Source organism: Gopherus evgoodei, chromosome 2 (genome assembly GCF_007399415.2).
Source record: "Gopherus evgoodei ecotype Sinaloan lineage chromosome 2, rGopEvg1_v1.p, whole genome shotgun sequence".
Taxonomy (NCBI): Eukaryota; Metazoa; Chordata; order Testudines; family Testudinidae; genus Gopherus; species Gopherus evgoodei.
The window spans coordinates 189930586-189953386 of NC_044323.1; the positions used below are offsets into that span (position 1 = coordinate 189930586).

Genomic DNA, 22801 nt, shown 5'->3' on the forward strand with positions numbered 1-22801 from the left:
ATATTTAACATCCTCATAGGACGGAAAATACCAAACAAACCCATCACAATAGCACTGAACATCAAAAATCTGAACTAAACAAAAATGAAGAAGCTAGTTAATGGAAATTAAAAGGAACAGTCAAAAGGGTGAAATGTCTGAAAGCTGCATGGAAACTATTTAAAAGCACCACGATAGCGGTTCAAACTAAACCTATATCTTAAAATCAAACAAAACCAAAAGAACAGTCAGAGGATCAAAATGCCACCATGGGTAAAGAGCAGAGTAAAAGAACAAAAAAAGACAAAACAAAAACTTGTTTTTTTTTTTAAAGTATCTCAGCTGCAGGAATCGTGTCAAAAATCAGTGGGACCACTGAAAGATCACAGTTCAACAGAAGCACCAAAAGAAGATAAGGCCATTGTAGAGAAGCTAAATAAATGTTACATTGGTTTTCACTGCAGAGGATTCATTTTACGTGACAAATCTGAGGAACTGAGTTTGAGGTGTCAGTAGCAGTAGGTTTTGGAACAAATTGTTTAATTTAACAATAAGAAGTCACCAGGACCAGATGATATTCACCCAAAAGTTCTGAAGGAACTCAAATATGAAATTACAGAACTACTAACTGTGGTACGTAACCAAATGCCTAGATCAGCCTCTGTACCACAAGACTGGAGGATGGCTAATGTAATGCAATTTTTAAAAAAGGCTCCAGAGGTGATTCTGGGAATTACAAACTTGCATCCAATTTGCCTAACTTCAGTACCAGGCAAATTAGATGAAAGTACAGTATAGAATAGAATTATTAGACAGATAGGTAAACATAATATGCTGGGGAAGAGTCAATATAGCTTTTGTAAAGGGAAATTATCCCTCACTAATCTATTAGAGTTCTTGGAGGGGGGTCAAAGGATTCTAAGCTAGATGGATCATTGGCCTGACCCAGTGGGGCCATCCTTATGTTTTTACTTACAAGCTTGCAAGTCAAAGGCATGCAAAAAGGCCACATAAAACACAGAATTTGCAGGATTAATTTGTAAGCAGTATCACATGTTTACTCTTTGTGTAAGTGAAATATTGAGAGGAAAACAACAGAAACCACCAACATAGTTAAAATAACTTTAGCTGATTTGGTTTTTTTTTTTTCTTCCTTTCTTTTCAAATTATGTTATTAAGTGAGAGCCTGGGGATCTAGATCCTCATATCAAAATCAGATGAGATTAAAAATATCCACTCACTAGTGGAGAAGGGAAGCTCTTCTTGGTGAGCGTGGGGATACAAGCCATTTATTTCTGCAGACTTGAAGTTTTCATTTAAAATTAAGGTTGCCAAATGATTAAAAAAATTGCAATTAATCATAAGATTAAAAAATAGTCACAATTAATCACAGTTTTAATTGCACTGTTAAACAATAACAGAATACCAATTTAAAATTATAAGTATTTTTGGATATGCACAACAGCCCTGTAGAACAAGTTTTTTATACCTAGGTCTACAAATTGGAAAAAAAAAAAATACATAAGGACTTTTTCCAGAAAACTGAACCGTCAGTTCCCCTTCCTCTTACGGGACAGCAAGGCAAACACGGTAGAATATGTATATTATGACACTTTTATGTAGCCTTTCAAAACTAGGTCTTCCTAAAATAGTGCATTGAGCTTTTACTTTGCACACCAGGGAAGAGACAACAAGGACATACACAAAAATCAAGTTATTATGCTAGCTTTTTGCATTCTTTCCTCAATATTATTTAATCAAAAACATTCAAGCATTATTCTCCCTTTGCTCCAGCTTCTTTATCATGCTGCAAATCCAAGTGTGTAATTATCTTGAGCCAAACTGCCATGGAAATATTTTGGTCATAAATTCAAGATTATTGCTTTTATGCAAAAAACAAACAGATTAGCGGCCATAAGAGGCAAAGCCCCTTTGAAATGCGACGTTTTGTCATTTGGAATGGAACAGCCTGAAGAAACACATAAGAGATTAATTCAGTGATTTTTATGACTAAAATACTATCAAGCCCTTTACATTTCCAATGGAATGTGACTCACATTTATGCTTAATTCTCATCTGATGGAGCTGCATTGACATCAACGCAATTCTCAGAGTAAGATCTTCTCAATAGCAACTGCAGCAGAGCCCGAGGGATAGTGAAATACTGTGACCCAAGTTTTCAGAAGCGTGCACCAAACACATTCACAAAATAGAATTATATGAATGCACAGTTCCAACTAGCACACTTGCAAGTGTTCAAAGTCCCCAACTCCCAGTCAGTCTAAAACTGTTCCCAATCTGGACACTTTGGCTACGTCTTCACAGCCAAGAAAGATGTGTCTTAAAGTGTGATAACTAACGCGGGTTATGTATCTCATTGTAAAAAGGTGAGGCACAAGTAGCTTTTACCACAACATAGCTAGCCAAGATCAACAGTACACACACACCCTGCCCCTCGATATCTTACCTGGCTATGTCACAGTAAAAGCTACCTGTGCCATGTCTACACTAGGATTTTACAAAGAGATTGTTAATCCAAGCTAGTTATCCCACTGTAATAACACTCCTTTTTCTGGCCGCGAAGGCAGGGACTTAGTCACCATTTATCTAGCCCAGGGATCGGCAACCTTTGGCATGCAGCCTGGCAGGGTAAGCCCTCTGGCAGGCCGAGCCAGTTTGCTTACCTGTCACATCTGCAGGTTCGGCCGATCCTGGTTCTCATTGGCCGCAGTTCGCCGCTCCAGGCCAAAGGCGGCCACAGAAAGCGGCAACCAGCACATCCCTCAACCTCCATTGGCCTGGAGGCCAGTGGAAGCCGCGACCAGTCGAACCTGCAGACGCAGCAGGTAAACAAACCAGCCCCGCCTGCCAGGGGGCTTACCCTAGCGGGTGATGTGCCAAAGGTTGCCGATCCCTGATCTAGCCAAACAGTTTTTAAACCACTGAAACCAAGTTAATCAAAAATGTTTTTTGCCATAATGTGCCAAAAAATCAAAGTTTGGGAACCTAGAAATCACCATTGTTTTCAATGTTCAGTGCAGAACTCAATATTTTTTCATAGTCATATTTCTTTTTCAAGAAAAAGGAGGAAGACATTGGATTTTAAAGTGGAAATGATATTATGAGTTTGCATTGAAGTTATAGATTGGGGTGAAAAAAGCTTCATCACGCTAACAAAATGTTTTTATACTGTAATCCTTTGACATGAAATTAAAAAGTTTATTTTTGCATATATTCTAGTCTTGTAAGAAAGAAGGCAGGCTAGGAAAATAAATCAAAGGTGACTGAAAAAACTGGATTTGTTCTTTGTTTCCTTCTTCATGGTGTATAAAAAGAGGACTTAAAAGGTGTTTTTAGTTTTATTTTTTTAAAGGCTTGTTTTTTACATCACATTGGGAATTCAGGTCTTGTCTAGTCTGGAAGACAATTAAGTGAAATGACAAACACAATGAAAGTTGAGCAAGTGAGAGGAGAACTTTAAGACAAGACTGCTTATCATTTGTTGTTTTTTTTTCAGTTACACTTGTTCTAAAATTAGTCAGGTATTTTTTTAAACCATATCTTCATTGAATAATCAGCACCTCCCCCCTTCCATAAAGGGTAAAAACTAGCAATACATTTCTCATCTGACACACAAGACCAGGAAAGACCAGATTTGAAGTTTGGTATTTTTAAAAGAAAAACAAAATTTAAAAAAAATTCTTAATCCTAAGGAATCAAAAAGGATAAAAGACCTTTAAAAAAAAAGATTTGCAGTAAATCTTTAAGCTACTTCCCCCCATAATTTAAATCAACATTAAATATGGCAAGTATATCAAGACCCATATTTAACCTTTTCAAGTCTTCAGCCAACTTTTTGTGTAACTAAAATCATGAGGGAAAACAATATTTTCATTAACAGAAGACCGATACATTTCACCTACTTACCTCCTCTTGCTGCAATCAGATGGGTTGCCTTGTTGGGATCATCAGCATTCAGTACTAGGTTCTTTATAATTTTAGCTCCAAGTGCTGTAGCATGATAATGCTCTCGGGTTCTTTCTATGGGGAAATTTGTTGGATAGAGTCCACTAAATATTATGGTAACATCTGCCAATACCTTGCTTTTCAATTCTGGTACTATTTTTCTTATGTCTGGAATTTCACTGATCTCCTGTTTCAGGTATTTATCATACTTGGTATAATAATCAGTGTGCACCCGAACAAGGATCTCTTCAAGGTATATTAAATGGTCATCTTCATCTGTATCTTCTTCTTCTTCCTCTTCTTCCATGCTCTGATCTAAAGACTCACCCATTGTAATCCCAGACTGTTCACTATTCTGGGACTCTGTCTCCGCTTCTTTCTTGTCTGCACACCCATTTCCCAGATCACAAAGGCTGTCCTGTTCGCTTTCTTCTTGCATTTCAAGATCAACTGTCTTGCCATGAGGACACACGCTAGGTGGAGCTGTCGCCTCCTCAGAATGGTTCACTTGACCATCCTTTCCCCCACTCATGTCAGTGCAACATTCTTGCTGCAAATTTTCATCTGGTACAGGTTGCTCTGATTTTTTCCAGCTTCTCTTTCCCTCATTTTCACTATCTGAGGCAGAAGACGACGACGACTTCCTAGCATCTAATCCACTGTCACTTTCACTGTCACTAGAGAGTTCAAAGTCCAAGTTATTTGTTCCCTTGTCTTGGGTCTGCTGCTTCTCTGAAACTGTCCTATCATCTTGTTCTGAAGAAATCTGAGACTCCTTAACACTAGTTGAATCATTAATGATGGCAGCATTTGTTTTGTTATCAATGATACCACTTAAGGAGTCTCTAACATTTAATCTATCATTGGAATTCAACTCCAAGTTAGAAGTTTCGCTGCTCATAAAGTTACTACCATTTGTAGTACACATCTCTTTTGTAGATTTCCCAAGACCATTACTTTGTTCTTCTATACATGTAACATTCTTTGCTTCTTCTGAATCTTTTGCTGTTATCACTGCGGGATCAGATGCTTCAGTTGTTTTTGAAGAATGATTTACTGAACAAAAACACAAAAAAAAGTAAGATGAAGTTTCCCTGTTTTATCCTGCAAAGTAGATTCTTCCTTTCCTCCATAAATTAAATAAGTTCAATCTACAGATAAACATATATGTGCATCAGAATACTCTCAGTTGGGATTTTCAAAGGGCATAAGAGATTTATAGGTACTCAACTCCTATTAAAGCGGCAAAAGAGTTCTGTGGCACCTTATAGACTAACAAACGCATTGGAGCATGGCTTTCGTGGGTGAATACCCACTTTGTCGGATGCATCCGACAAAGTGGGTATTCACCCACGAAAGCCATGCTCCAATGCGTTTGTTAATCTATAAGGTGCCACAGAACTCTCTTGCCGCTTCAATAGGTCCAGACTACCCCTCTGATACTCAACTCCTATTGAAACTTAATAGGAGCGGAGTGCCTAACTCCCTTAAGCCTCTTGAAAATCCCAATTTATGTCAACCTCATCATATTATTTGTCTGCCTCACAAAATTTAATGACGAGCTTATTATGTAAGGAAGTATCATTCCGCTTTAGATGTGCAACTGAAGCACTAAAAAAAAAAAAAAAAAATGACCTGCCAAAGGTCAGAGGAAAAAAGCATATTTTCAGAGTATTAGTGATAAGATCATCCTCTTCATAAACTTACAAGTTCTGCTCATATTTTTTCTACCGCCTATTTTTAGAACTGATTGAGTATAAAACCAAGAAAAAATGCTTTAGAAATTGAAAAATAAGTTTTACTACCATAAAAAATTGTTGATCAAACCCTTTATGAAGGCACGAGTGAGATGCAACAAATGAGAGCAGTGTGCTTCATATGCAGGAAAAGGATTACTCTGTAAATAGCTTTTAAACTGTTTTTTTTGGGGGGCAGCTAACAAGCAGCAGACAAATGCAGTTAATATTTTTGGTAGGAATAGCCAAGGCCATTCTTAGCAGAGATGACCATATCTTGTTCGTAAAAAGGCATACATGTGACTTGATTGCCCCTTGGTCACCACTACTGCCACTACAGCATGCTGATCTCATACTATATATATTGAGAAGTACACGGTCAGGCTATTCATTCCATTCTTATTACTTTTTAAGCACATGAAACATTAGAGTAAAACAACACAACTGAATTCATTTCTAGATAGTAACAACGGCAAAAGAATGGTAAACAGGCTCATCAGGAACTAAATATGTACAGAAAAATACTAACTATCCTGAAATGAAAGCTTGTCTCTAAAATACCCAACTACGAATAAAGCAAGTTCCTTTCCAGGTACGAGTTTCAATAAATCCTGGATATATTGGCCTTCCCAGTTATCACCTTTTCAGACCTATTTTCTCAGGTGAAAACCACTGCTGTAGCACCTGTTTTTCCACTGTTTACAGTACCCTCTTAAGATGGCTGAAAATAAAATTCTGTCAAACGCAAACTGGATGAAACCTCACTATTAGTTTTTTTGTTTTGGACAATGCTTTGTTAGCATGGTTTTGGTTTACTAATCAACTGCTGCTCCAAAGTAAATAAATAAAATGGAATTACCCTTCTTTTTCATCTGAGCTTCCCTTGATCCAGGTGGTGCATTAATATCGCCTATACCCTGAAAGTATACATATTTCTTTACAGTTATCAAATTGGGTGCAAACTTCCAAACATCCTCTCGGTCATCAATAATGCAAACCATGGAGTCACCACATGGGAAGAGATTTCTAAAAAAAAAAAGTTGCTTGTTTTTATTGTCTGTTAAGATTACTATTTAAAACATCCTGGGTGGACACTGTTAGTTGTGTGCGTCAAATGAGCATGAACATTAAACATGAAAGATTTCTGAAAAATCAATGCATTTATTAGGATTCCGGATGAGTCAATTCATTTACCTGTAACAGTTATCCAATCTGCAGCTCTTCTTACTGGTTACTCTACCAATCATCTTTTTGTAGTTTTTAAAAAAGTTTTATGAACAATTATTAGAAAGAATTTTTCAAGTTAGTAACACAAAAGTCTCAAAAAAAATAAATAAATAGCAATTAAATTCATGTATCCCCTTCAGTTCCAGTGGTCAAAAATATGAGCCCTCCTAAAGTTTAAATTTGAGTATACATAGTGTATTGCACTGAATTTCAGTCTAGGTTCTTCTAGCTAAATAATCCAAAATAATTCAGGAATAAAGGGGCAGAAGCAGTATCACATATAGAAACTTAGTCAGACTTATTCATTCCACAGATTACATCTAAACAAGAAGTTTTAGTATTTACTGGTCATAAGCCTGACAGGAGAATACTCAGAATAGATCCAAAAATAGACCCAGGATAAGAAAAAAAAATGTATGATTTGCGGTGATGAATCCTTCCCTCCACGTAAGAGCTCCAATATGGCTATTATTAAATATCAGGCAATCCTATGTTTTACAGACAAAAAGCCAAGATTGTCAAAAAGTGGAGCCTAAAATATGGGTTAAGGAGCTTAATTTAAGCACTGAAGTGTAATTTTCAAAAGCGCTGATCATCAATGAAACTCTAAAGTGACGAATACCCAGCAAAGTCAGGCCACGTAAGTACCTAAATACAGATTCAAGAGTCTAGGCTTCAGGCTACTATTTTGGAAAATCTTGGCCTAAATTTCTACAATATAAAAATGCACAAATTGTATTATGAAATGAACCACAAGATGAAACAAAATAGCATGGGTTGTTTGCAAATCATTGCCGGGAAAAAAGTTTAGGGCCAGTCTAGACTACCGCTTAAACTGATCTAATTTATGTCACCTAGGGTGTGAAAAAGACCCCTCCTTCCCCCCAAGGTGACGCAAATTTTGCGCTGTCCACACTGGCGCTATCCGCTGACATAGCTTACGCTTCTCAAGAAGGTGGAGTAATTATGCCGATGGGATAACGCATCTTCACCAGACGCGCTACAACAGCGCAGCTGCATTGGTTCAGCTGTGCTGATGTTGTGCTGTAGTGTAGATTTGCCCTGAGTTGCAATTATCTGCAGGCATAAAACATCTGAAAACAAAGGTTATCACTGAATGCGAGACTCTAAATTATCTTGCTTGAACACTACAGGCTGTAATGCCCACTGAAGTATTAAGTAGATGAAGCCTATGAGCATTAGCTAGCACTTCACAGAGATCAATAAAACTGAGAAGGTACAGATTTATGGGGTACAGAAGGGATAAAGACTTTAATACTTCCTATATTCCCAACATTCTGCCTTCATTTCCTCTCCTGGATTATTTATTAAGAAGTTTCACACCCTCATACATACCTAAGATTCCCTGTTTTAGAAAATGGATCAATACATTCATCTCTTGACAATATCCGATGAGAAAACAGTTTCTTTTCAGGGTCCAAAAATCCTTTTGAAAGAAGAGTTTGAAGTTAATATTTCTTCACAGTAACATTTTCTCCCTGTCAACATTCTACATAATCTGTTTTCATAGTCCATCACACCAGACTAGACTAAACTCATCTTTGTGCATTAACAGCAGTACAAATGGAGCAACACAGCCTTTCAATCTGAAATTTAAAATAAACTGTGTGATACTGGTGTAATCAAAAATGCACCGAGATATTTAAGCTCCAAAAAGTATTCATTAGATAGCAGGTAAACACAGTAGATTAGATACCTGTCACTAATTCAGTAGGACTCTTATTTTAAATATCCAATCCCAATTCTTCTAACACAGAAGCAATAATTAAGTTACAAAAATTATGGCATCAGTGAATAATTAAGGCAAAAGGAAGTAAGCATCGCTGACAGTTAAATAAAGGTCCTGGCAACTTACATTTATAACACTTTAAGACTAAATCCTGTCCTTAGCACATTGTGCCTAGGGTCTGCAGAGAAGTCTCATGCGAACTGGCAAAGTACTGCAATGCTTAAGCATAACGGGCAAGTTAAGGGGCAGTTTCAGTTTGAACTCTTGCATTTGTGGTTTTAAATTGTACCTATAACATTGTTTTAGTGCATTTGTACTTGTACTAAGAATAAATCACAGGATTTGTTGAAATGTTAGACTTATTTGTGTAAATCTGTGCTGACTGCGCTCTTTGTTAAGAAGAAATATGAGAAGGTATGCCAGCTAATTTAAAGGTAAGATAAAACACAATTAGTTTGGCAAAATGGCAAATTCATCCAGATACAAACACGGTAATGCAGCTGACCACAATGTTTATAAAGAAAGGTTAACTACATTGACAGAGAGGTTTCATTACTGCTCTGAAAGAAAAAAAGTGGCATTTCACGTATTACTCTGGATTTGCCATTTTGCAGAACTGACTGGATTATAATATGCTTTGAGATTAGCTTGAACTTCTCTCTATTCCTGAAGATTACACAATCATTACTCATTTATACAAAAACACATTTCAAAAAAGGTGGCCATGTTATAGTCTATTGCACAAGTTTTGAGAAGTGACTACTGATGTCAGGGGGGTCAAATCTGAGGCTCCCTGCAGGGGCCTTATGAATTTCCAGTGTGTGTACTCAGAACTTTCTGAAAGTCAGGCCCCTTTTAGGCATCTCAATTTGAGCAAACAAAAGCACTAGTCTCTTGAAAATTTGGACCTATATGTATTAATATAAATGTGTCACTGGAATAACTTAAAAGCAAGAAAATTCTGAGTTAAGGACAGAGGTTCAACCTTAACTCACCCGACTACGCTTAAGAATTGCAGCAAACGCATGTAGAATCATCCCCTGTAGAGACCCTTGCAGTACCTAGGCATAATGAATTGAAAATATTAACTACAGAGAACCATTACCACACACAGAAAGAATATATTTTGACAAACTGTATGTAATTCGTCATCTACTGCATTATTGTACAACTGTCACACCATCAGCTGTTCTCCCTCTCACCAATCATCCGAGTAAAACAGAAGCTTTCTATTCTCATTAGTACATTCCTGCCTAATCTGTCAGTGAAACCACAATCAAGCACTTGCTATATTGTCACATTATCCGTAGTAAGAACATACATAAGTGTTGACAGCAAATAACGATGGAAGATGCAGAAGCTATTTAAAAGGGCTTCGTAAAAGTCTAGTTCATTTATGCTTTCTCCTGGCAACTGATGGCAGGAAAAAAGAAAATTGAGGACAGTCACTACAGATGCAAAACTGTCGCCACAAACTGAAGGCCCAAGTTGAAAAAAAAGTCAGGTCCATTACATCTTTATCTTCTTAAAGTTTAAGCTTTCATATGATTTTACCAGTTCCTAAGACAGCTCACTATGGATTAGTCACAAAAAATTTCAGTGAAGCTTTATAGATTGGTATTAAATTGAATGAAGTACATTAAGTAATCAAAAGGCATAATCTTAACTAAGGAACTTCTCTCTCAAATTTACTTTTCTAAAATATTGCCAAGTCAATAGAAAAACAAAGTATAATATCAATTTGTTTATATATTTCACAGAAATGGCATATGGGAGGCACAGAGATCTATTCCATCAATGAAATATTAATTTGCTTTAACAAAATGTCTGTCATTAAATCTTTAAGACCTTTTCACCAGTACTGGTTATGAAGTGAGTTTCTTCCACAAAAGAAGAACTGAGACACCCAGTGGCTAGACCATGTATTAACAAAAAAAATGGCAACTGATCCACCAACAGGTACTGACTAAACACAAAGTTCCTTGCAGTTCATTGGTAAAGGTTTTCTTCCTCTTTACAAAAAGAATTAGAACTACACATATTTTTCGTCTTAGGAGGAATGTCAGAAAATGTCAAGTGAAAAATTTAAAAAAACCCTTAATGTTATTACTTATCAAGCTATACATTAGAAAGAAAAAAAACAGCAGGTGTGGCTTGCTATTTATGGCTTTGTTGAAAGCATTTCCTTTTAGGCTATAATTGCTACCTTTCACTAGTTAGCATACATTTTCAATATTTTTCATATCACAATGTATGCACATCTCAGAACAGCATTTAAACACTGAGCTTCACAAATAAATTTTACTCATTAATACATTTACCCATCAAGTCACATCTTAACACACATCAAAAGAAGTTCATTGCACATACAAGTACAGCCAAACATGGATTATTTAAAGCCTTTTATAGAACCAAAGTAGACAACTGAAGAAACACAGTCCTAACTAGAAACAGTGAGTTTATATAGGCCTACTTATTCTTTTACAGCAGCCACCCATTTGTTGAATACAATTTTTAATCAATTACATGTTCCATTACACAAAGATGACAATCAGCTCTTCATTTTCCTGCTTTTATACTGATAGAAAATTCTCTATAGATCTAGATATCACACACACCCCTTCTAGAGAAACCCAAAATTATTTTAAGTGGCACTTATTACAGCCCCTCTGTACCACCACCCTGTCCTCCAGTTGTTTCAGCCCACTGAATTTCTTCCGCAGCTATGGAATTGTTTACCATTAATAATAATTAAGATAAAGTAACAATAAGCAGTTTTAAAAATTCCAACCACCACCACCACCAGCACATGGTAATGAGACACAAAGAGGACAATATCACAGACACATCACCGTACTTGATTTTTCTACTCCAAGATGCTCAGACACTGTGGTCATGGACAAAGTTACAGAGAGAAGAATTTAGTTTCCTACTTCTTAAAAGCACAGGACTTGTTTGTTTCTAAGTTTATAATTCAAAGTTAGTAATTAGTTAATTTTACTGCTTAACCAGTTCCATTTTTTTAGATAAATGAACATAAAGCACTGGGTACACAGTGATATTTAATATTTTTAAAAGTATGCTATTTTAAAAGCTCAACTAGTCTATCAGATGTCAGAAGGTAAACAAATGTTCTATCTGGGACAGATCTCTCTCTAGGAGGAGGAAAAGGGAATGTATTCATCTACAACCCAATACTTGCCACAAACTGGAAAAGAGTTAAACACTTTTACAAGTTACCCTGGGGAGAAAAATACTTGTATTTTTGTATAAACCTGGAGGAAAAATGATAAAGTTTAACTAGGATGCCATCAAAGAAAAACACCAAAAACCTAATGAAGACATTAATGATGTCTCTGGGTATAAACACATGAGTCTATCTACTCTATTTCGGTTCTTCTAGAGTCCTATAACTCCAGCATCTGCACACCTTTTGGGTGGGCTTACTATTCAGTCATAGAAAAATGAATGGTCTTGATTAAAATAAAGATTAGATGACAGAAAATGAATGTGCAAATGATTACAGCACCTGCACCACTATATTTCTGCACAATTAGACTATCAACATTTATACTGTGCTAGGCTACAGTATGGGAAGAATTCACCCCTGCTCTGAAGAACTTAACAGTCCAACAGACAGAAAGAGAGACAAGGTGCCGGAAAGGGATACAAACTAAGAAAACAATCAGATTGATGGTAGGCATACATGTCTGTTATGTATCTGCTTATATATTTGCTTTCTCTCTAGTACAAAAACTCTGAAGTGGGGAGGAGAAGGAATTGTTAGAGTAAGAGGGAAGTGAGTAAAGGAAGCGGACAGCACAAAATGTTATGTGCACCTGGGGAGAGTGTGGGAGGATAGCTGAAGGATGGCAGTGGTAGAGGGATGACAGTAGTACAGCAAGTAATAAAGAAGGTCTACAGGCCAAGTTTCAGAGTTGAACCAAGGATGATGTCAGGAGGTGGCAGCAGCATCTCCCTGCTACTGTTGCTCTCAGTCCAGAGAGAAAGCCACTGGGCCCAATGACCCAAGTGGGCCGCTCCGACCACATATGGGATGGGTGTGGGCAGGAAAGCTCTGGATTTATTCCCTGCATTCTTGAGCATAACTAGTGCTGGCTGCTTTAGAGAAGCAGTCATTCTCTGAAAAATCTAGCACAGGCCAACAGAGGAGACGTTTAGATCATTAGTATTTCAGTATAAGAATGCCTTTGTTCAAATGTTACCTCCTCTATACACATTTCCAGGTCTCAGCACCACAGCAGAGTGCTAGAGCCAGACACAGCGCCATGGAACAGGTGCCACTGGTTTGGCATGTACTCACTTTCCAATCCCCACACCCTATTCCCTGGGCCTTACTTTTCAGCATCTCCAAGTATACTCATGCATGCCGATGTAGTGAAAACTACACATGGCAACATTTCAGAGACTTATTGTTATTCCCCCCTACACCTTTGCTATAAAATGTACTGAAAATTCCGATGCCAAAAATCATAGCCTTATTTAGCAGAGATATCAAAATAAAACCAAAATGGGGCTTACCACAGAAATTAAGCCTCAACTTGAATTCTGCCATTCCCTTATTTACCACAGAATCTGGCAAGAGTTACTGACCTGATCCTCCAATCCTCCTTCAAGGATTCTCAGCCCCTGGTGACTTACTTTAATTCTAGAACAACCTACTTTGCCATAGATCAGGAATGGCCAAACTTACTGACCCTTCGAGCCACATACGACAATCTTCAGAAGTTCAAGAGTCAGGGCTTCAGCCCCATGGGAGGCGCCTACTGGGGCATCAGACCCACTCCTATTGAAGCCCCAAGCCCTCAGAGGTGCATCCCACAGGGCTGAAGCCCCAGGACCCTTCTCCTTGCTGGGCAGAAGCCAGAGGTGATGGGGGTCACATGCTCCTCCCTCCCCCAAATTTTTACCAGGGCTTGCTCAGTCACATGGTGCTGCCAGACCCAGGGCTGCCCAGAGGCAAAGTGTGGTAGCTGAGGCATTTGTACTCACCTGGCGACAGTCCGGGTCTTCGGCAGCACTGAAGGGACCTCGCTGCCAAAATGCTGCCGAAGACCTAGACTGTCGCCAGGCCATGGCTTGCGGGGCCCCTGGGCAAATTGCCCCACTTGCTCCTCCCTCCCACCCTCCCCCCGCCCTCGGCCAGGTCCCCTCCTTGCCACAGCAGTTGCTGGAACCAGCAACCTGGAAGCTGAAGCCCATGGGGAGAGGAGAGTCACTGTTTTTGCTGCTGCCTTTCTATGTGAAGCTAAAACAGTGGACCCTCCCAGCTGTTTGCCTCTGTGTCTCCACAAGGAACTAACACCTGGGAGTTGCAGGGAGGGCCTGCTGAGTGCAAGAGAGAGGCGTGCCTAAGGTGGGCTTGACTCAAGCTGTTGGAGGAGCCCAAACCTTTAAATTGGGGCGCTCCCCCACCACCAGCAGGCACCAGTCATCTCTGGCAGAAGCTTCTACACCCTCGCTAAAACTTGGAGATGGTTCAATATGCTCAGCTGAAAGTTACAGATAAAACATGTTGCTGAAGAACACGTTTCTACACAGAGTACACTGAAGACACAATCTTACACTTGTTAATCACATCACATTAATATCATAAGATATTTGGCATGTGTAACAAAAATCATTGCCAAATGAATTTATAATCAGACCTTTGAAGGTGTGAACTTATCTGTATTACAATTCTCCCATATACAGTATTTACATTTATAGGCAAGTCATTCTATTTCTTATTCTGGTTTGACGCACTGGCCAAGTATGTTTATTTCATATTCTTCAAATTCTGTCAGGTAATACGATTTTAACTACTCAAAAGGCATTTTCATTGGGAAATCAATCGGGTTTGCAACACATGCAGCACCTTCGTTAGATTTATCACCATGCTACTTCTACAGTAGCTAGGTTCACAGCAGCTATGTCATGAGGGAGGGATAGCTCATGGATTGATATGCTTGTGGTCTGCTAAATCCAAGGTTGAGAGTTCAATCCTTAAGGGGGCCACTTTGGGATCTGGGGCAAAAAAAAAAAAATCAGTATTTGGTCCTGCTAATGAAGGCAGGGGGCTGGACTTGATGATCTTTCAGGATCCCTTCCAGTTCTAGGAGATGATAATATGATGATGATGATGATATAACTATTATTATCATGAGCCTAAATAACATAGCATCACTAAATTGTTATATTAACTTGTGTATTTATATATAATATATAAATATTATAAAATTAGCTATAGCAGGTAACTACAGAAGTTATACCATTTAAAAAAAAATCATGTTACTTTCAATAAAAGGTTCTATCTGCCCCCCAAATTATACCCATGTTAAGAAGTGGGGGGCATGGCCTCTGGCCCCTCTGGTTCTGGTGACCCGCTCCCTCACTTCTACAAAGCTTCCGGCACCCTTGCACCCAAGCCCTGCCCCTTCCTGGCTCCGGGCCTAGCACTTGGGGGGGTTAAAGGAGCCTTGGGCTGACTGGGGCGGGGGGAGGAAGATCACAGCACTCTGACCATGGGGCCCTGGGCAGTCACCCACCTGTAAGGCTGGCCCTGTCCCCCCTAAATTATACCCCCCCATACCATGCAACCCTCCCTTTTGTGCTGCCCACTGCTCTCTGGCTGTCCAGCTCTGAAGGCAGTGTCACCATCAGCAGCAGCACAGAAGTAAGGGTGGCAATACTGTGACCTCCCTACAACAGCCTTCTGACTAACGCCCCCCTCGCCCCCAACCCTCTTTTGGTTTGGAACCCCCAGGGTTATAATACCATGATTTCAGACGTAAATACCTGAAACTGTGAAACTGATTTTTTAAAATCCTACTGCTGTGAAATTGACCAAAATGGACTGAATTTGGTAGGGCCCTATACACTGCGGTTGGAAACATACCACCCATCTATTCTACCCCCTCTGATCTGAATCAAATATTCTATGATTTTTCTTTACAAAGATGGGTGGCCACAAGAATGGCCCAAAAGTCTCTAAGTGGCAGCCAGTTTCAGTGGGAGCTCAGCCCAATGTTCCCTATTGCAACTGGACGGTATCTGGTGTGGGGATCATAGCTTGTGCAAAATTTAATACACACAGGGAGATCAAAAACAGAAAATACAGAAGAGAAAACATATAGTGAAAAGGGTACAAGACCTGGAGCCACTTGAGGGACAAAAAAAAAAGGTGCCAAGGAATAGTGTTTTCTGGTCTCAGATACAGGGGCCTCACAGAGATAAGAAAAAAAATCTCAGGAGCATGCAGGAAGGGGCCATCAAAGGTGTGTGCAGAGTATCTGGGGAAGCATACAGAAAGTGTATGTGAAATCTAGCAAGGCAGAGTGGTTTAAGTTTTTCCATATGGATAAAAGACTCCTTTGTTTCATCTTCTATTTCCCCATGTGTCAGATATTCCCTTACAGCTATCTGGTACCCCTTGCTAAATACTAACTGAATATTTCTCACTATAAATTATTTCTCTGAACAATACTGCCATCAAGTGTTCAACACATGCACAGACTATGTCTAGTTTCACATTACTACAGCCTAGCCATCAATCTGTCACATACTCATCAGCAGCTCAACTTTCTCTTCCTACCAGCACAGAATCCTACAGCAGAAACTAGCAAAAGCGAGAATGTCATATCACCACATCAAGTGCTCAAGTTTATCATGCAAGAGAACCAAGCTTAAGTCCCATTTCCTCATTCTCAGAACAAACCAGATCCACACTCCATCAGGAAAAGGGGAATGTGTTAAGATATAAACATTGTGTCCTGTGCTGTGCAATAAAGACAGCCCCTGTCCCCAAAATGTATAATCTTATAATGACACTGATGGCCTGTAAAGGGAGCTTCACCAAGTATATCACCCACCAAATAATGAATGATATAGAGTCAGTAGGGAACAAGTCTTGTGGTTCTGCCATAAAAAAAAGGGGGGGGAGGGGCAGGGAGGGCGGGTGACACAGCCTTCCCTTCTCTCCAGAAGTAAAAAGTTACTTTGATCCTCTAACTAAATCATTAGTTTCAGGTTACAGGAGTCTCTTGCAATCTTTAAGCACATCAAATTGCATCTTCAATGCCTTACTTAACTTGGATCAAAATCCTCTATAAAATCTATTTTGTAGTTTGTTATCTCTTGTAGCTTATCTCATGTCATTATTTAACACTGGTATCCAGACAGGGCCGAAAGGCCCTAATAAAAAACAGAGTCCTGTTGTGCTTGACACTCTACAAACACATAAGACAATACAACAGGAGGAAAAGGATACGGATAACAGCAATAGGTACAGTTTTAATCACTGACAACATTCACTAGACTGAGACACAGATTAATGTGTATTTTTATTTCTTCCACTGGGGTCACAAACTAATGAACTACTTAGCTGCCACTGACATGATCCTAACAGAATATTAACAGAGTATTTTTAAAAGCAAAATCTATGGAAATTAACAAAATACTACACTGAAACATGAAGTTCAGTCGGGGAAAACGGCCAAGTTTACAGTTCAATCATATGTTGGTGGTCATGTCCTCAACATTACCCTAACATGCAAGTGCCTAGCATTAACTAACTTTCATTTATGTCTGTTGAAAAATGATACTGTAGATTTCCCTCTCCTTTTAAATTAAAACATTTGAGAACAAGTTTTAATGAGATTGTGAAAGGCAATATCTGTAACTTGATGGGAAAGGATATGAAAACACTGAAATACAAATGTTATACTCTAATAAATGTTATTCTCTGCTCCAAGAGAAGGGCACAAATAGAACTATCATATAAGCACCTCTTTGCAGTCTCCATATGAGTAGATATTAATAAGACAGGGACTTTTCAGCTTGGAAAAAAGATGACTGGGGGAGGGGAAATATGATAGAGGTCTATAAAATCATGACTGGTGGAGAAAATAAATATGGAAGTGTTATTTACTCCTTCTCATAACACAGGAACTAACAAACATCAAATCAAATTAATAAGTAGCAGGTAACAAACAAAAGAAGTATTTCTTCAATAGTCAACCTGTGGAACTCTTTTCCAGAGGATATTCTAATGGCCAAAACTATAACAAGATTCAAAAAATAACTAGATAAATTCATGGAGGATAGGCCCATCAATGGCCATTAGCCAGGATGGGCAGGGATGGTGTCCCTGGCCTCTGTCTGCGAGAAGCTGGGAATGAGTGAAAGAGGATGGATCACTTGATGATTACAACCCACCCAGCAACATCGTCAATCTATCCAACTACACACTCAGCCCAGAAGAAAAGTCTGTCCTATCTCGGGGACTCTCTTTCTGCCCTGCCACCCCCATCAACATGATACAGTTCTGCCGCGATCTGGAAGCCTACTTTCGCTGTCTCCGACTCAAAGAATACTTTCAGGACAACACTGAACAGAACACTGATACACAGGTACCCTCCCACCAACAGCATAAGAAGAACAACTCTACATGGACCCCTCCTGAGGGTCAAAATGACAGTCTGGACCTATACACTGAATGCTTCCGCCAACGTGCAGAGGCAGAAATTGTGGAAAAACAACATTGCTTGCCTCATAACCTAAGACGTGCAGAACACAATGCCATCCACAGCCTCAGAAACCACCCTGACATTATCATCAAAGAGGCTGATAAAGGAGGTGCTGTTGTCATCATGAACAGGTCTGACTACCAAAAGGAGGCCGCCAGACAACTCTCCAACACCAAATTCTACAGGCCACTTCCCTCAGATCCCACTGAGGAATATACTAAGAAACTGCAACATCTACTCGGGACACTCCCTACACGAACACCGGAACAAATCAACATACCCTTAGAGCCCCGACCAGGGTTATTCTATCTACTACCCAAGATCCACAAACCCGGAAATCCTGGATGCCCCATCATCTCGGGCATTGGCACTCTCACTGAAGGAATATCTGGATATGTGAACTCTCTACTCAGACCCTATGCCACCAGCACTCCCAGCTATCTCCGTGACACCACTGATTTCCTGAGGAAATTACAATGCATTGGTGACCTTCCAGAAAACACCATCCTAGCCACCATGGATTTAGAGGCTCTGTACACAAACATCGCACACACAGATGGAATGCAAGCTGTCAGGAACAATATCCCTGATGATGCCACAGCACAACTGGCTGCTGAGCTCTGTGCCTTTATCCTCACACACAAACTATTTCAAATTTGATGACAATATATATCTCCAGATTAGTGGCACCGCTATGGGCACCCGCATGGCCCCACAATATGCCAATATTTTTATGGCCGACCTGGAACAACGCTTCCTCAGCTCTCGTCCACTCACGCCCCTTCTCTACCTATGCTACATTGATGACATCTTCATCATCTGGAGCCATGGGAAGGAAACTCTGGAAAAATTCCACCACGATTTCAGCAGCTTCCACCCCACCATCAACCTCAGCCTGGACCAATCTACAAGGGAGGTCCACTTCCTAGACACCACGGTGCAAATAAGTGATGGTCACATTACCACCACCCTATACCGAAAACCTACTGACCGCTATGCCTACCTTCATGCCTCCAGCTTCCATCCCGGGCACATCACACGATCCATTGTCTACAGCCAAGCACTGAGGCACAATTGCATCTGCTCTAACTCCTCAGACAGAGACCAACACCTACAAAATCTCCACCAAGCATTCTCAAAACTACAATACCCGCACGAGGAAATAAGGAAACAGATCAACAGAGTCAGACGTGTACCCAGAAGCCTCCTGCTGCAAGACAAACCCAAGAAAGAAACCAACAGGACTCCACTGACCATCACATACAGTCCCCAGCTAAAACCCCTCCAACGCATCATCAGGGATCTACAACCCATCCTGGGCAATGACCCCACACTTTCACAGGCCTTTGGTGGCAGGCCAGTCCTCGCCCACAGACAACCTGCCAACCTGAAATATATTCTCACCAGTAACTGCACACCGCACCATAGTAACTCTAGCTCAGGAACCAATCCATGCAACAAACCTCGATGCCAACTCTGCCCACATATCTACACCAGCGACACCATCACAGGACCTAACCAGATCAGCCATACCATCACCGGTTCATTCACCTGCACATCCACCAATGGAATATATGCCATCATATGGCAGTAATGCCCCTCTGCTAAGTACATCGGCCAAACTGGACAGTCTCTACGGAAAAGGATCAATGGACACAAATCAGATATTAGGAATGGCAATATACAAAAACCTGTAGAACACTTCAACCTCCCTGGCAACACTATAGCAGACCTTAAGGTGGCCATCCTGCAGCAAAAAAAACTTCAGGACCAGACTTCAAAGAGAAACTGCTGAGCTTCAGTTCATCTGGAAATTTGACACCATCAGCTCAGGATTAAACAAAGACTGTGAATGGCTTGCCAACTACAGAACCAGTTTCTCCTCCCTTGGTTTTCACACCTCAACTGCTAGAACAGGGCCTCATCCTCCCTGACTGAACTAACCTCATTATCTCTAGCTTGCCTGCATATATATATACCTGCCCCTGGAAATTTCCACTACATGCATCTGACGAAGTGGATATTCACCCACAAAAGCTCATGCTCCAAAACGTCTGTTAGTCTATAAGATGCTACAGGATTCTTTGCTGCTTTTCTTGATGATTACTTGTTCTATTCATTGCCTCTGGGGCACCTAGCATTGGCCACTGTTGGCAGACAGGATACTGAGCTAGATGGACCTTTCGTCTGACCCAGTATGGGCATTCTTATGTTCTCATGTCAGCTGATTGACATTAACAGTGATACTTGTTTGGAAGGGAGACAAAAGATTTATGCCTCTGAATCCCTATCCTGAAGGGAGTGTTGCTTCCAGACTGCCTGAAGAAGGCATAGGGTGAAACCCAGATACCTCATCTAATCCAACCTGTAAGGACATTCTTTAGATGGAAAGAGAGAGAAGAAAATTGTGGCTCATTTCCTAAAAAACAAACAGCAGGGCTGTATCTAAGTAAAAGGGAGAAATTACTACATGGACTGGGTTCCAAAAAAGCTAAGCATTCTGCTTATGGAACTCTATTCTTTATATTTAGACAAAATTTCCAATGCAGTATTTTAATTTGCATTATTAATTTACAGTTTTGGGTCTTCAATGGCATTATAGTTTGCACAGAATCTTCTTTAGAGGTATAGGCGGACAGAGACTTGGAGAAGAACAGGAAGTCAAAGTCATATCAAATCTTAAAAAGGCTGATAACTCAAGTATTCCAAGCAGCATGCTACTCACCTGCAATTGTATGTGCATAAAGTCTGCTACCGAAGGTAAAAACATGTAATTCATACAGCTTGGCAATCTTTTCTAAGAATTCCTTGCAATGAGGACGCAAACGAGTATGCAGCATAGGTTCACCTCGACCTAACTGGAAATGGAATATTCCCTAGAAGAGAACAAATAACCTCATAGCAAGACTTGTAAAATAATTAAGTTTAGTATAAAAATAAACATGCCTAAAAGTACCACCCTTTACCTCAGTTTTATTCGGAGATCCTATTTCAGTCCAATTAAGATGAATAAGATTTTCATTTGGAAATATATTTGACCCAAAGCATATTTTGGTTTTTATAAGACAGACCACCACATTTTTGACTTGCAGTAATTGTTTACAATGTTAGAATATTGAAAGAGTTGCCTAGGCTTTCAAAGGTTTGTTTACACAACAAATTTTAAGAAACTATCCAGTGAAATTTCTTAAAGGGTTTGTTTTACTTTCAGTGATGTGAGACATTAGTTTTACTACATACTGGGCTGAAAAATAAAACAAATGGCCAATTTGTGTTGAATGAAAAAAACTGCACTTATAAAAATTCATATAGCAGCTGAGGAAGGGACATACACAAGTGTCAGAGTAAGCTGTGCACTCATTTATGAGCCTCCTGAATACTTGCTTTATAAACATGGATTTACCCAGACACAGACAGTCATTGAACTATGCAGGTCATTAATTTTATTTTGCTGTCACTGATCCCTCTCTGATGAGGGAAAACATTAACAAGTATAACCTTGTTAGGCATGTGGAAGTGCAGGGTGGATAAAAATCAAGGATTTAAAAATAAACAAACAAAAAAATCAGTATTTTTTAAAACAACTGCTTTTTGAGGAAAAAACCTATCTAAAGATAGCTTTAATTAAGATACGATATCTTTGAGCTATAATGAATCATGGAATAGGGATTATAAATTCTAATTTTATAGTATGAGACAATATATTCATGTAATGTTTAAATTTTGTAAATGAGTTCCAACAGTTCATGGATTAGGGACCCAATCTTATGGGGTTCCAGGGGCCTCTGTATAGATTATTTAGGTTAATCTTTCTGTCTACCCAATAGGACTCGGTGCTCAGTCTAGAAGATACCATCAGAGATGCTTAGTTTCGCAGTTCTCAAACTGTGGATATGTCTCCCCAGAGATAACATGCTTGTTAACAGCAAAAATGTTTTAAAATATATAAATATATAGAAGTGAGAAATAACAGACCTCAACCCTATTGTCACTCTGCAAATTCATGTACACAGTCAATCCCTTATGTCTCTCTAAAAGTGCAAAGTTTCAAAAAGTTCAATGACTAGAAGATTGTTGGGGGTGGAATACATCTGGACAAGGAGAAGAAGTCTGGAGATAAATGTGAGGAGGGAGGAATGGGCAGTGAAAGCAAAACTGAAACTGAGCAGCATATTCCAGAAATCTTGAGGTCTTTCTGAGTGTAGCCTTTATTGATTTGAGATCTACCATACCATTCTCTCACTAGAAGGGAAAATCTATAATGGCAGCAGGCCATAAAAGAGACCCACTTTGGGAATATTTTGATGAAGTTCCTCTACCTATGGTAAGACAGACGTGCGCAAAATGCAAACAGCGCAACAAAGAAATGCAAGGCCTGGTCCCCCAAATAAAACAACATCATGAGAAGTGTTCCTTCTCAGGAGGAAGCTGCGTTGAAGATGATGAAAGGAACATGTCTGAACATGCAGGATCCTCAGGTTGATAAACGTCTTTATTTCATACTTCTTTCTTAAGGACTGCCTGTCTTCCTTCTGGACTATTCTTGAATTCTCGTGTTTGAGCAAAGAATATGGTACTACATGGTACTACATGGTACTCTATGGTACTACATTTTA

The 22801-nt window shown here is 39.5% G+C and overlaps 1 protein-coding gene across 10 annotated transcripts in view; it reads right to left on the reverse strand.

Annotated features, from left to right (window-relative positions):
• Positions 1–22801, reverse strand: part of CTDP1 (CTD phosphatase subunit 1) — a 191491-nt gene that overhangs the window by 147967 nt on the left and 20723 nt on the right. For all 10 annotated transcript variants that reach the window (XR_003999071.1, XM_030552588.1, XM_030552595.1 and 7 more), the window contains 4 exons: positions 20911–21061; positions 8265–8355; positions 6541–6707; positions 3907–5001 (listed from right to left, as the gene is read on the reverse strand). Coding sequence is in view for 9 of the 10 variants with exons in the window: in XM_030552588.1 (XP_030408448.1) it covers positions 3907–5001; positions 6541–6707; positions 8265–8355; positions 20911–21061 (1504 nt within the window). In the remaining variant the exon portion in view is untranslated. The remainder of the gene's footprint in view (positions 1–3906; positions 5002–6540; positions 6708–8264; positions 8356–20910; positions 21062–22801) is intronic.